Source organism: Zosterops lateralis, assembly GCF_965231275.1.
Source record: "Zosterops lateralis genome assembly, chromosome: 2".
NCBI lineage: Eukaryota > Metazoa > Chordata > Aves > Passeriformes > Zosteropidae > Zosterops > Zosterops lateralis.
This window is the reverse complement of record NC_139763.1, coordinates 58,181,942-58,198,405: the sequence shown is the minus strand read 5'-3', so window position 1 is coordinate 58,198,405 and position 16,464 is coordinate 58,181,942. Positions and strand designations below refer to the sequence as shown.

Sequence of the window (16,464 nt, the reverse complement as noted above, 5' to 3'; positions counted from 1 at the left end):
AGAAGGAAATTTGTTTGCTCTTTCCTGAAAACAGCCCAGTGGAAAAATACCATCAAACTTCATCTGACAAATATTCTGTGGATTTCCCAGAAGTTATATGTGTCTGGTATCACTTAGCTATTAGTTTGCAAAGGGACTATTTTCTTACCAATGGTAGAACAATGTGCATTAAGAGCACATTGTGGAAAAGAGCACATTGCTGAGTTAAACACCTCAATCCCACCTACATTAGTTTAGGAAATATTGGGCTCTTAGACTCAAAGCAGGTAATTTTCTGAGTGCTGAAAAGTTTAACTCAGCTTATAAGAAAAGGTAGACTAATTGATATATATCCCTAACACATATGTAGATAACTTCAGGACATCATATCCATGCATGTGAAGATAGGTAGACCTACCTATGAATTGTTCTAGGTCTGGAGAGTTTCAGTGGCATTCTAAATTCTTCTCTGAATCCATCTCTCTTCATTCTCTTCAGAGACGACATAAGAATTCTAGCCTAATTTGAATTGTCAAATATTAGGTTATGTGGCTTTCTCTGTTTCTTGATTGAAATTATTCTTTTTTATAGATACTCTGTCACTGATGAAACTAATATTCAACATCTGAATCTACATCCGGTGGGGCTTTTATTCAGTCCCTTGACTGACAAGAACTCTCCCTTCAACAGGAGTTTAAATGGAAACTCTCTCTGGTTTGCTTCCTCTTTCATGATAATAAAACTTTAACAGGAGAGGTGAAAAACCTATGGCCTGTCTTCCTACTCCCTAGGGTTTAGTGCACATGGTAGGAGGAGGTCAGGCTCTTCAGAAGATCTCAGCTGTACGAATAGCTTTACTCTGAGTCCTAAATAGACTTAGGCAGGTACAGTTGCATTAGGAAAGTCTATGCTTTATCGTCTTGCTCAAAGGAATAAATCTTAGTAGAAGAAGCACCTTGAGGATATTTCATCTTTGCTAGCATGACTAATTTCAGATGTCAAACCAGCAGCTTTTTTTTACTGCCTTTTTTTTTTTTTCTCCCTCTTATTTTACAGGAAGAATTCATTTCTGTGTGTTTTCTCAATTAAAAGCTTTTTTTTTTTTTTTACTTTGCTGGGGAATTTTGAGATGAACATTGACACAAAGGTTAAAGTAACTTCAAAAGGCCTTCAATTTGGTATTAGTTCTGTGTAGCTACCTCCATCTTTCAGAGTATTGCTGTTCTGCATGGTCTGTCTAACCAAAGAACAAGATTTTCCATGCTCTTTGATCTTTTAAAACTATATTGAAATCTGAAATCATGTGTTTTGCCTGAGTCTTGACTGTTGGCAACAGTGACCTGAATAATGTACAAACATGTAGAGTCCCCCTAATGACACTTAAAAAAAAAAAAATAAAAAAAATTACATATCTTCAGAATCATTCCAGCTATGTCTAGCAAATGATTAAAAGCTCTGAAGTCTGATGTGGACAAAAGAAGGGTCATAAACAACCAAGAAAGGAAAAAAAATAAAAGAAGAATAAAAAGAAAAAAGAGTCCCAGCTAAAAGAACCCCGTTTGATTAAAAGACTGTATAAAGTGCAAATGTCTTGCTGAGAACACAATCTCCACTGAAAGTTACACAGCTAAAATATTTTTATTGTAGCCCCAGTACAGAGTTCATTGCATATCTTGACAATAATGCAAAAACAATGCCACCGAAAAAAAATCCTTTCATTTATTTATTTTGCATTACTCATCTAGGTTAGAGGGTTTCTACATAGTAATACTGGGGACAATTAAGTCTGTTTAACACAGAGACAGATGCCAGATGTATGCATGTAACAGTTACAGAGGAAGCATATGCATAGTATCAGCTCTACAAATAGTCAGGCTCCCTAGGCACTCAACAGTTTAGAAGCTAAGGGAGGGAATGTTTTTATGTTATAACATTTTCCCTTGGTGGTAGCAAATTAGCTGCCTTGTATCCATCTTCAGCTGGAACTGCAGAGAGGCACTTGAGAGCTTACAAATAAGTTTAGAGCTCTGCTAGACTGTTTCTTAGGTACCTGAGAAGTGGTGTACATACCATGCCTGAGCACAGGCACCTATGTAACACTTGGGCACAAACCAACAAAAAAAAGTTTGATTCTTTTTCCCATAAGACAAATTTTTCTTACCTTAATTCCTTACAGAATTTGTTCAAGGTCAGGCTAAGTCTAACTTTTAGATGGTGCTTTATTTTTGTCTCCTTGGGAATTAAAGCAATTCTTCTTCTTAAAGAAAAACAAAGTAAAGCTACATTTTTATTAGGAAACCCAGAGGCTGTTTTTGAAGAACCATGAAGTAGATATTGGGGCTCAGATTTCTCTGCTTTCCATTATCTGTGATACTCAGAATGCAAGCTAATAATAACTGTACAGATTTCTTGCCTTTCTTTTCCAATACAAAAAAAAAAAAAAAAAAAAAAAAAAAAAAAAAAAAAAAAAAATAAAAAAAAAAAAAAAAAGCCTGAGAGGAAGGGCACCCATTAAAATGAAGTCATGTTGTAAAACATATATGAAACCATAAATCAAGTAAATATTATAGTGATAAGTTCTTATAATCTAAAAGATTGCTTTAAATACCCTGAGAAAGTTGTCAGTGATCCATATCTAGAATAGATTTTACTGCATTTTATAGCATGTCCTTCCTATTTCTTGGGATGTAGTATTTTCATCATCTCTACAGAGTAAAGATTTTCTTAAAGGATGTCAATAGATGGATGTTAACTGGTTTACTCTGAATCCTTCTGTAGCTTTAAATTTGGCAGCTGTATCTTTTTACTTGCTTTACCAGAGCAGTGTTTAACTTATCTAATGCCTCACTGCTGATTTCCTTTGTAGGGTGTTCAGATAAGTAAGCTGAGGGCACAGCTAAGAAAAATTACCCTGACTGCATCTTACTTGGCAGTGATATTTGTAATTAGCTTTTAAGTCTATCTCCAAGACTAAAATATACTTTTTATAAGAACATGGCTCAGATTAGAAGTTGCTAGACACCAGAAAAAATAGATTCCAATAGCTACCACGCTTAAAAAGGGAAGACATTAGTGAGAAAACAAAGAACGCATAATGACAACATCTTTGGAAATAGTTCCCCAAATTGACAATTTTTCTTAAAGCTATCTTTTTTAAAGCTATGTTTTTTTCACATCAAAGTATTCTGAAATCAGTTCAGAAATTGAAGCCATAACAAATGAAAAGATGACAAGTAAAAAGGTGAGTCTCAGTTGAGCAGCTGAACTGCTGCACATAATGGTAACTAGTAAGAGAGATTTTTTTCTGTATTAGTGGTGTTAATATCTATAATCTCCTCAATCCTTGAAATATAAGAAGGCGATCTGTAACTTAGAGTTCTTGATGAAGGAATTGGGAAAATGAAGGTATGAATATTCTGAAGGTATCTTCAGTAAATGTCTTTCACAAATTAATCCACTGTTCATGGAGAATCTGAAAATGCAGTATTCAATCTGTTTACATGTATAATTCTCTTTGCCAAACTGGTTATATTTAGAGAGCCAGATTTGAAAAAGACATCATTAATTATCCTTTTTGATTGATCTAATTGGAGCACTATCCAGGCAGAAAGTTAAGTAGGATAGCATTATGAAACTTAAATTGCTAAGAGAATGTGGTTCTTCATAAAGTGACACAAGAATAATCCTAATCTTTTAAAGGTGGTAACAACACACCAGCAATCTCCTAAATAATAATCTAAGAGACCCTCTAATCATATGGTAATAAATATGTTACTTAGAATGGGGAAGGCTCTATATGAAACTCTTAAAAATTTCTTTCTTTTATAAGAAGATATTTCTGCATCTCAACATCCAAGTGAGATTTCCTTAAGATGCCTAGACAACCTAATTTTTTTTTTCTGAGAGCAACATCATAAGTGTTCTTCCTCCTATTCTGTCAGATGCATTGTAAACCTTCCATGAAGTCCAAAGTATATGACCCACTTATGACATCAACCTTTTGAAGCAGAGGATGATACCTAATAGGGTTTTCCATCTATCAGTATAAAACCAACATGATCTCATTATGGCTGTTATAGGAGATTTCTAATGTAAATCCAAGGCATACTGGCAGGAATGTGAAGGAAAATACTCTCTTTCACCCAAGTGGCCAGATTTTGAATGATTCAGAATCCATGCAGCCTTTATGAGACTTTGCAAAGGAAAACAGGTAGCATCTGAAGCACTTTATTTCATTGATTTTGTTTTGGACAAAACAAGGCTCCTCCACAGAGGCTGACAAACTTCCGTTCAACAGAATCTACCTACGGTCAGAGTGTAAACAGAGCCATCAAAAGGACATAGATATTTCTTCAGAAAACTGTCGTGTCTCTCTCCTCAATGGCACCCTTCTCAGTCAATATCTGTAAACAAGTTGTCATTTCCAAATTTGAGGCAAGCTTGCAGAGCTTGGTACCTTCTAATTAAAGATTTGTGCACTGATATATTTGGCAACCGGTAAGGAAGGTTCAGTGGTGTAACATATAGCTCATCGCTGGTGACTTGATGGTCTGACAGATGGAAATAGCTCCTTTAAATTATGGAGCTTTTATATTGGTATTTTTAGGAAGTGTCAACAGCATGATTATATTTTCATTAATGTTGTCTTTTCTTCCCAATCATTGCTTTTGTTCATCATAATCACTTGTTACCTCTTGTCTCTAACTGTACAATCTGTTAATATTTGTATAGGCAGGCTCACAATGGTCCTGGTTAATGACTAGATTATAAGCATTGCCACACTACAATATGCAGCATTTACTAAATGCGGCAAATTAGATATGGAAATTATTGATACTATAATTATGACTAGCTCACAATAAAGTTAGTGAAAAGAATGTGAATATCATGCAAATTGTGCAAATTATTACACAAATTCAGTTAGGTTTCAGATTTAAGAGTGATTGCTTTTGTAGATGCTAGTGCTGAAACAATCCCACCGTAATATCTTTGGCACTGCCTTGATCAAGAGTGAAAATGTGCTATATTAAAAATGTACTTTCTAAAAGATCCACGAGGCTGTTCTCTTCTGTTAATTACTGCAGTTTAGTTTTCCTTCTTTCTCAGGAAGTAGCTTGGGGCTCTAAAACAAAGATTTACAGTTTAGAACTATCAATGTGTTGTATTGCTAAAGTTTCCCAGTAGCTTCTCAGCTAAGTGCAGGGCTGGCACAGCTAGCCTTTGTATATTTGCTACCTGCAGCCCTGGGCTAGGAAGACTTATGTGGAATGGGGAAGAGACCAAAATGACTCTTTCATGATTGTTGCATGGTTTTTTCACTGCAAATTAGATTCAGGGCTACCCAACTTATAAGGAAACACTGACTGGGCATCCATTTTCTTCTTTCTCTTCTATTAGAAAGAAATGAGACATACTTTTTCACTAGTTAGACATTTTCAGTTCACTGCCAACTATAAAATTGTGTGCTTGTACCATTGAGAAAAACAGTGAAAAATTTCAAGGTCTGTGAGCTGCGTCTGGGCCGCAAGTAGAAGCTGTTTTTCTGCTGCAAAAGTTTTGATATTGTTGTGAATTTTGGAAGCAGAGCCTATCCCTGTCTGTGACTCACAGGTCTGATTTGCCTCCAGAACAGCAAGGCAGAGGCCAAAGACCCATTGTTGGGATCTGTGGACCAGCCCGCTGTGAGGACGGAAAATTTTCAGGTAACACAAATATTTTCTTTATCTTATATTGTTTTTTTTTTAAAAATATGTGATTGTCATTAAATTGTAAGCATTTAATCAAAGCATACTTCTGTCAGAAATGTTTTAGATTTTCTGTAGTGCTCCCTGTAATCCTGAAATATTCCTCCAACCTTTATTCTCGGGGAAAAATGTGAACTAGAATTAAATCCATAGACTATCATGTTTTTATGGCTTTTAAAGTGTTTTATGTCATAGCAATATAAAAATATATATTTTTTTTATCCTGTGTCTAGAAAACAAGCAAACAGAACCAACTAAACAAAAACCCAACACCACCTGTGGGAATCTGTGTCAGGATTACAGACCTCAGAAACTTCTGTTTATAATATCAGGAGAAAAATATGAGATCCAAGAGGTTTAAAAATGTGGCAGTCCACTCTCATTTTACTGCCAGTCATTTTGCTAATCTGAGCTACATAATTGCTTTGCCTGACTGAAAGGAGCCTTTAGACAGACAAGCCAATATAAATACCCAGATAGGAGACAGCTCTGTTTAATAACAGCAAGAGAAGTATAGAAGTATTTGTTTATCTCTGCTCATTTATGTCAAAATCAATTGTAATTAAACAGAAATCCAAGAACAGAGGTAGTGCTTTAACTGATTGTTCTCAATAGAAATGTCATATAGACCTGGTGTTTAAGACATGCCAAAGCACACATTATTTGTCTCCTGTAATAAATATCTACTTATATCCTTGCTTGTTCTTTAGTAAATGTAATTTCTTGTCTCAATTAAAAACAACAACAACAACAACAACAACAACAAAACTCCACCATTTTATGGAAATTCTGTGAGGTTTTCTGGTCATATTTTAGGAATTACTGAAGTTCTGAAAAGCAGAGTTAATTACATTCTCTGTTAGATATTGCATGGCATTTGTTGTCCATCTGCTTACACATATGTACAGAAAATACAGACCTTTCGTATCTATTTAAGGTATTAAAAATATGAAGCATAACATTATTTTATTAGTTTAAAACAACTATTGGTGTTGGTAGAGGTTTTTTAAATAAAACCAGAGAATGGTTTCTGTTGGAAGGACTCTTAAAGATCATTTAGTTTCATCTGCCCTGTCATGGGCAGGGACAACTTCCCAGCTTCCACTGAACCAGTTTGCTCAAAGCTCCATCCAGCTTGACTTTGGACACTTCCATGAATGGGACAACCTGTTCCAGTGCCTCACCACCCTCAGAGTAAAGGATACTGTGTTTGTGGCTAGACCAGAGAAATGTAGGCTGCAGAGAATATTACACTTTGTTCCATTACTGAGTAAATTCTAAATGGAAATATTTTTGATAATGAACACAAATTCACATCATCAAGGGTGAATGGACTCGACCTCCTAAACGAGTCAGTGTGAACTCTGTGTATGCATTCATAGACGGATCTTTGTCGTGTGAAAAAAGGGTCATCAATGATGTGCTTTATTATTCTCTGTAATGCAATGAAGACTAGAACATTTCAAGAGTGAAGGTATTGTGAAGCTGCATGCTTTGAAAAAGGCAGCATATATTTTGAAATGGATCTTCTGGTTTATTTTTCGTGGGGACCTGTTAGTTGATAGTCATTCCAGCAAATGGAATCAGCCTTTGAAGCATCCCTGCCAATTAAGGCTTATGTTTATCTTCCACATTTATAGAAAGGAATTTTAAAAATAGTCAGTTAGAAGGTGTTTATGCAATAGCAAAAACTAGACATCCCTTGTTGAAAGAGAAAAAAGGGTATCTGAAAGATAGGCTTTCCTAGGACAGTTAAAAATAACAAAAGCTACTGGTATTTTAAAATATTTAGGGTTATTCATGTACTTATGTAAACATATTCTTATTTAGTCTTTATCAATGAACAAATGGCAATAAAAAGTTAGGGTTTTAAATATTTTGTGAGTAAGAATTTCTTAGGAAAGAATGCACTTAAATGACTATCAGTTCAAATCTTATAAATTACAATGATCTGAACTCTATCTGCCTTGTTTAACTCCAAATAAAATTTGATAAAATAATTTACAGATTTTGTGAGGAATAAGATGGCATAGATCTAGCTGTAGGTCTATCTATGTCTATCCAGGCCTGTGTATAGGGGTAATCAGACTTTAAATATACATAGATTAATTTATTTACATAAATATATATAAAAGCATATCTGTATATGTGTATATATATATATTTATAGTTTGATTTCCCATAAATGGAAATCTTGACATTTAGTATTAAATTGTATGGAGTACTTCAATACAGACTATAGTGTTCTTCATCCTATAAGTATACCACATAAAATATTTCTGGAAATGTTTGCATGCTGATGTTTACCTTACATTTGTTTTTCTGCTTTGTATATATGTTTAATTTAAATAATTGGGGGCCAATTTAATTGCAGAAAACATTGTATTTATTGACTTGATTTTTCCACCGTCACTGTTTTAAAAAATAATAATTCTTGAGCTCCTTCTTTGTTATCATTATGCAAATTTCATATAATTAGTGAGTCAAAATAAGATATCTGTTTTAGCCATTGAAAGGAGCCAGCTATCTAAAGCATTAATTAATTAACTTCATAGTGCAATATATTTAGGGTGAAATCAGTACCCATAATTAATTCTATTCACAATATTTATAAAGAAAGTGTAGGAAATTGTAGATATCACAATAAAAGAATCTTTTTCTTTTAGTGTGCTATGGAAGGCAGATGTTAAATATAACTTGTCTGGGAATAGAATAAAACATGTAAGATACGTTTTCTGCTGCACCAAAATACATACCTTGCATTACATTTTATATGTTGCCAATATGACTTTCACCCTACACTATCTTTAAATTTCCATCCAGAATACATTTCCTATCTAAGAGACTGTTGTTTACAGATATTGTTTCCATTTCTTTCTATGCCTGATAATTTAACAGTTCTATTTTAGTGTATGTTCTCCCCTAAGTGCATAAAACACTTCTGACTGTTTACCCAGAGAGTTAGGAAAACCTCTAGGCTGCTTCTGTTTATTGTACACACATGCACTGTTGAGGGTTTATTTTCAACAGGAGGGAGACAAGCACAGAGATAAAGACTGATGGTGCATATCACTCTACCAGCACATCTTGCTGTACAGCACAGCATAGAACCTATTTTACATATATATATTTATATATTTACCTTTAAATTGATTCTATTTTCTCATATGTACTAATTTGGCCCTTGGTGGTGATAGTTCACTTTGTGTTTGTAGTTTCTGCTACTAGTACAAAAATCCCTGTTCGATTTTCTTCACTGTGTGCTAACTGTAGCAGTCAAAATTACAGGCTAATGGTGAGACAAGCAGCTTATAATGTATGATAATCAATACTCAAAATCCGTTCCCTACGATGTGACATAAAAGAGTGAACTGAAAAGACAGAGATTTTCAGGGGTAGAGTACCAAAGCTCATGCAATGCAGGTGGGTTTCAATTCAAGGTCATACCATGGTTTGTTTTTTTCCTTTATGGCTTCATATTTAATTCAGTCACTGCTGCCATGTCCAGGGAACAGAAATGGAAAGTTAGTCAATACATTGAATAGGAATGCAAGTATAAAAATTGCTTTAACAAATCCAGGAAATGAGAAGGGGAAAGAAGATCGAGCATGCAATATGTACATAACATATATATACTATATGATATATATCTCTTTAACTTAGAGATTGCCAGCAAATTTGTAATTTTGTTGGCAGTAATGAATAATCTAAACACTGTGTAAGGCCCCTTCTCATCGCAGGGTGTGTGTTTGCACGTGTGTGAGAGCTAAAAATACAAATCTTCAAACGTAACTTGGCTGCAATAAATTAACCTAATGAGTGTTGAAAATCTCAAAGCTTCGTTTTAAGCACAATACTGAATACCTACTGAATACGTTTACAGTACTTATTTCCACTTACTGAGAACTTCTGTGATCTTTACCTTTCATCTGAGTTCGTTTGTTTCAACCTTAGCTCAGGGAATTTATTTTTTTTTAAAGAAATACAATTCAATCAAGTTTTAGAAAAAGAATCAGGGTCAAAATAGAATTTCCTAGTTCTATTTTATATATATATATATATACACATATATATATACACACACACACATATATATACACATATATGTGTACATATATATACATATATGTATAGGTATATATATATATGTGTATGTATATGTGTTGTCAATGTACATAACAGATAATTTTTTATATATATGAATATTAACTTAATGCATTTTAAAATAATTTGATATAAAAAATATTAAAACCTGAAAGAGTTTTCCTTCTAGAGATGGCCTTTTTGTGGTATAATAAAATAGAATGTAATGTATTTTTGTGTGATAAAGGAAGGAGCAAAGAGGGATCTTGCTTTGATAGAGTAATTGAAAAGAAAGGAGCAGAGAAAAGTTCTGGTCCATTGATTGTACAATTCTGAGCATTTTATGGTAGCTAACATGCAGTAAGGTTGGGTTTTTGTCTTTTGTTATAAAGAAACAAAATTGTTTACAAATGTCTATACAAAGGATAGTTAAGCTTACAAGATAAAAGTTAGTTGTAAAACTGATTAGTTGTTTATGTAAAGTTTTAAAAGTGCCAGAAAGTTTTTGCTTTCAAAATTGTCATCCATTCCAGACAAGAGAAAAATAACTTTAGATATTGTTAGGAAAAATCCTGAAGAAAACACCTGTTTCTCCTATTTCTATAAGTCCACTTTTAAAGTTAGAGGCTGAGCTTGCCACAAATCTACCCTGAAGGATCAGGAAGATGAGGGTGTTTATAAAATTATATTAATTTGGTTTGTTTTGTGGAATTTTATGTTTCTGGGTGAGTTTTGTTGGAGGAGGCAGAGGTGCTTTGGTTGTTTGGAGATTTTTTTTTAGAGAGAGAGAGAGTAGCAGTTTCCCTTGGCTGTTTTAAAGTAGCAGCTGTTTGATGCTGTAGAAGCTCTGCAAAGCTAGATGCAGAAAACTTTAGTGGAGGTGAACTAATGGGTGGAATGAGGTGTATAGCTATGTCCTTCATTTGTATGGCTCCCATTTCATTAAGCAATTGCCACACATATGTTGTCTCTGCAGTTATGCATACCAATGCCATCTCATTCAAGTGAAGTAAAATCAAACATAACAAACTTAAATTTCTCCCTTAAAATCTTTTGAGTTCTGCCACTTTGTTACAGTCCCAAGGTTGGGGTTATTTTACTCCTGCTTTTCATCATGATAATTTTAGTTTTTATTGGCTACTAAAACCAGTGTGTGGATTAGTTTTCCTTGGAGATCAAAGAATGGTTTGGGTCAAAAAGGAGCTTGAAATATCTACCATCAGCAGGAATTTCCATCACATCAGGTTGCTCAAGGTTCTGTTCAATCTGACTTTGAAATTTTCCAGTGATGGGACATCCACAATTTCTCTGGGAAATCTGTTCCAGTGTCTCACTACTCTCATATCAAAGAGCTTCTACCTCATGTACAAATCTATATCTGCTTTCTTTCAGTTTATGCAGCCCAGGACACAACTGACTGGGCTGTGAGCACACACTGCTGGCTCATGTCCAACTTTTCATCCACCAGTATCCCCAGTCCTTCTCAACAGGTCTGCTCTCAATCTGTCCATCTCCCAGTCTGTATTGATACTGGTGCTTTCTCCAACCCAGGTGCAGGACCTTGGACTTGTTGAACTTCATGATGTTCACATGGCCCCCACCTCTCAAGCTTGTCATAGTCCCTTCCCTCCAGAGAACCAGATGCACCAGTCATCTTGTTGTGATCCTAGGGTGCACTCAGTTCCGTGGTCTCTCTCATTAATGCAGATAATAAATAATGTTGGTCCCAGTGGGAACCCTGGAGGGACACCTCTCACTATATTTCCACTTGGACATTGAGCCATTGACTGCAATCATTTGCATGTGACTATCCAGCCACTACTTTATTGATCTGACAGTCCATCATCAAATCCATCAATTTAGCACCAAGGATATTGTGGCCATATCAATATTTGACCATATCAAAGGCCTTACAAAAGAATTTCCCTTATCCACTGATGCATTCACTCCATTGTAGAAAGCCACCAGATTAGTCTGACAATCTGTCCCCAGTGAAGCCTTGTTGTCTGTGTCTAATCACATCCTCGTCTTCCATACATCTTTTTTACTTCTTCCAGGAAGATTTGTTCCGTGATTTTACCAGGTGCACAACTGAGGCTGACTCACCTCTACAAATTTTATGTTTAAAGACTTTATGTAACATCCTTTTCCTAACGGTCAGTTTGTCCTTCTGTCCCTCTACTTAATTCTCTCTTCTTTTTGGTATTTTTTCAGAGTTTACAGCAGACTTAGATTTTAAAGTCTTCAAGGAAGGGAACACATATACAGAATGATACTTTTTGACACAACTGTATCATTAACAAGTACCAGTTCTGAGCAAATTATCCCAGTTTAACATCACTGTGACATAATACAATTTTAGTTTAATTTAAGTCCTATTTATTCATATCTTTTTAGAAATGTGAAAAACTGCTTACACTCTTGGATTCTCATAGATCACCTTTGGTGTTTCTTATGTTTCTGCAGTGCAATGATCCATTAATCAGGTGGTGATATATGATTACTAGGAATTTGTTTTCTAATTTAGAACAATGATAATTGCTTAAATTCTCCCCATCTTTCTTTGTTTTGCTTTTCTGAAGACTTGTTCTTCTGGTCACTGTATGTGTGTTTCATCCTTATTTTTAAAGGTATACCAATAGTTTTTTGTCTAACTGGAATTCCATGTATTTTTTAAAATATTAAATTCCTCAAAAAAATGAGTATTGAACCCATCTGCCCATTTTGTGAAAGAAAAAATATTAATAGTTAAAGATCAATGTATAGTTAACTGAAACCTAGAGATGATAGAAGGATTTATTCTATTTATTATTTTTCATATTTCTGATACTTGGTTAGAGTTGTGAGTACAAGTATAAAACAGGAAATATTGGCCCAAATGTAACCTATTTAATGTAAATGACACACAAGGCAAGGTTTTTAAAACAGAAAGTTTTCTTTAAATTGTAGAACAGATTCCAAAACCTAGGTTCTAAAAGTAGCAAAGGAATGTCATTTAACTATATTCTTTGAAAGAAATAAGGATATAGAAATCCTATCTGAAAATATGATCAGTTCAAATAGTGTGTCACCATTTGTCATTCTTCCAAATTGTATGCATTGAGCAAATCCATTTTCACTTAGTTGCACCAAAACAAAAAAGGGAAAAACTGATTATATGATCCATACTCATGTCTAATAAAATTGCAATATGCACTTTTTGACAAGCTTATATTTAATGCATACTGATGGAAGATTCTAGTTCTCTGTTCTCAGCAGGAAAAGTAGGCTTTTAAAGAAAACCTTTTTATTTTGTGACTGTCACACAACATAACAATTACAAATGAAATGGAGGTGACAAAAAAAGAAAAAAACAGCTTGCTGATTTTTATGAAGTGTTTGTATTACCAGAAAGGCAGTCACTGCTCAGTTATTTGATTTGAAAAATTAATCCTTATAATTCCTTTTGAGTTGCCTAAGTACTGTTCACTCTTTTCTAGTATGAGTTTTACAGAACAAAGCCTAAAAGATTTCTACATCAGATTAGTTTACAGATGAAACTCAATTCCACTGAGAATGAGTCTCTAATGACCCCTTTATACTTCCATTGGGCTGTGTGAATGCTTTAATATGTGGAGAACAGAGTTAAATAAATCTATTGTCTCAACTATCAGGTTTATGCAAACCTTCTGAAATATTTTAATTACAGCTTCTTCTTTTTCTCCATAATTAAGCAACCAGATGTCAAGTAAGCCCAGCACGTGGCGATCATAGCCTATCCATTAGCCTAAATAAATCCACTTATAATTAGAGTTTTTCTCTTTCTCCTTTGTTTTGCAGAACAAGAAGAATGTGTTAACTGCACAGATGAATGCAGAGTACTTGGTCATTCTGACAGGTGTTGGATGCCACAGTTCCCTGCAGCCAGTCAGGCTGAGAATGCAGATTATCGCACAAATCTCTTTGTACCCACAGTTGAAGCTAATGTTGAGACTGAGACATATGAAACTGTGAATCCCACTGGGAAAAAGACTTTTTGTACATTTGGGAAAGACAAGCGAGAGCACACTATTCTCATTGCCAATGTTAAACCTTACTTAAAAGCCAAACGTGCCCTGAGTCCTCTGCTTCAGGAGGTTCCCTCAGCATCGAGCAGCCCAACCAAGACATGCATCGAGCCTTGCACCTCAACAAAAGGACCACTGGATGGTTGTGAAGTGAAATCAGGAGCCTTGGCTGAACCAAGCAGCCAGTACTTGTCAACTGACAGTCAGTATCTATCGCCCAGTAAACAGTCAAAGGACGCTTCCTTCATGGCATCAGATCAGATGGCCAGGGCCTTTGCAGACGTGCACTCCCGAGTGAGCCGAGACTCGAGTGAGATGGACTCTGTTCTGGAGCAGTTAGACCGCTCGGCCCGGGATCTAGGCAGGGAGTCGGTGGATGCCGAGGAGGTTGTGAGAGAAATAGACAAGCTCTTGCAGGACTGTCGGGGAAGCGACCCTGTGGCCATCAGAAAGTGAGGGGGAAAATAAGGACAGGCTGGCAGTTGCGTTCCTCTTCTGGTGATTGAAAGTGAATAAGTAAATAAATAAATTCTCTGGTTGTAACAGAATTACAAGAATGAAGGAAGACCAATGCTGCTTTAAGGCTTTTAGTGAACATCTGAAGTGCCCACAAGTATGTTCTTTTCACTGCTCTTTCTTTTTGACAGATAACACTGGTTTCATTTTGACCAAACTTTCATTAGGACAGAGTCAAGTACACGAAGAACAAAATGAAAGAAGGAAAGACAGTGCCATTTTGACAATCTGATAGGAAGGTGTGAGAAAGATGGAATGGAAATACGTCTGATACTTTAAGACTGTCCTCAATAGCTGATGCTGACTTTACTGTTTACCTATAAACCCCAAGAAAAACAGGGTTGAATAATGCTGATCTGTGGTGAATTTCCAGCAGGCACCACAGGCTTCTACTGAAAGTCCTATAAAGAGTTCTTGTAGTAGTCCAAGTGACACCAAACATTTACATTCATTTGTGGTAAACATTTATGTACAAAGTTATCTGCCACAAATATGAAAAAAGAAAAGAAAAAAAAAAGAACGATAAAACAAAAAAGAACCATTCCAGATCATTATTCAAGAAAACATATCCTCATCATTAATGAAACACTACATATCATATTAAGGTTAAATGTAAAATGATATAGTCCATCTTGTCCTGCACACACATAAAATAACTCACTTGATAAAATAATAAAAAAAAAGATTTTAATATCTATTTAGCGTTTTAGTGTCCAACAAAGCTATAAATAGTTAGTGATAAGTTAAAAAAAAAAAGAAAAGTAAGTGAAATAAAGTTGGGAGAAAAGGAGTTACCTTAAGGGTAATACAGAAAATAAATTAACATTATTAACACTTTTTTATTCATTTGTGGACACTAAAATAGCTCAGGAAAGTGAAAATGTCAGACATCCACAAAAATCACATGGTCATTTAAATGTGCAAATGTAAGAAGATTCAGTGTGTTTACATCAAATGACATATTTTTATTGATTTATTGCAGATTCAGTGCATATGAGCCAAATTGTTGAGTGTATAAGAGCTATATTGTGTATTTTATTAAATTAATATATAGTTGTGTTGCAAAAATATTTGGGCTTATATTGTAAATGGCAAGTGTTGCCTCAGTAGCTGTCGAACTCTATGAGTTTTGTTTTTTCCTGCTTCCTTTTCCCCATGGAATATGGGAAGCAGCGCCTCAGAGCAAAGTCTCTTGTTTAATGTATGGTCTACGAAGTACTGCAGTACATAATCTGTTCAAAATATGTTTGAGTGAGCTGATGGAGCTAACTGAACAGCCTAAAAATACATCCATCAGTCATGGTTATGTGCAAGTCCTTGTAGAAGCTTCTATTGCAAACCTATGTTTAATAACAAAAATGACACCTGAAACAACATCTGAAATTCCTTGGATTTCTTTTTTTCCCAACACATGCAGCCAGCCTGTTCAATGTAGGATATTTGATTGAATTCTTCAGAGATGCCACCATTTTCAAAATTTTGGTATTAAGTTTATAGAGCTGAAAAATATGTCAGTGCCAATGTGGCATGAACAGTATTTTATCTGATTCTTTAGAATGTGCAATAGCTTACTGCAGTTCTAGAGAAATAATGCTTATTCTGGGGGGTGTTTTTAGTCAGGTTTTCACTTGATCTAAATAATATTTGCAGGATAACTTAGAATAACTTGGGATATAGTTTCTACTTTTTATTATTGTTTCCTAAGAGCGTTTTTATTGCATTTGAAAAATTGAAAAGTACTTTCAGATCAAACTTAGAAAAGAACAAATGAACCTCCACAGTACAAGAAGCAGAAGAATAAAATTATTAGCTCAGGATTTGTCCCTTATATACTTCAGATACTCTGCTGGAAATACCACTATGGCACATTATTTAAAAACTATGTATTTGGTTTCTTAAATTTAATCTGTACTGTAAAAACATTTATAAAAGGGGTTGGCAATCTCAAATAACACAAGCCATAATTTTTTTATCAGTTCAAGGAAAAAAGTTGACCCAACAGCCTATTTTGCTTTTGGGTTTGCATTTAAATGGTGATTTTAGCTAGTCAGTCCTACAATGAATTGTCTTTGGGAGACACCAATTCTGACAGTTTT

The 16,464-nt window shown here is 34.8% G+C and overlaps 1 protein-coding gene across 2 annotated transcripts in view; it reads left to right on the top strand.

Annotated features, from left to right (window-relative positions):
- The window catches only part of PCDH17 (protocadherin 17), an 83,908-nt gene extending 68,401 nt beyond the window's left edge, over positions 1 to 15,507 (top strand). Inside the window, exons 4-5 of one of the 2 annotated variants that reach the window (XM_083855558.1) lie at positions 5,607 to 5,681; positions 13,626 to 15,507. In XM_083855558.1, coding sequence (XP_083711684.1) covers positions 5,607 to 5,681; positions 13,626 to 14,308 — 758 coding nt within the window. In that variant the 3' untranslated portion in view covers positions 14,309 to 15,507. The remainder of the gene's footprint in view (positions 1 to 5,606; positions 5,682 to 13,625) is intronic. The other variant, XM_083855559.1, reaches the window with a different exon arrangement.
- Positions 15,508 to 16,464: the final 957 nt, after the last annotated feature.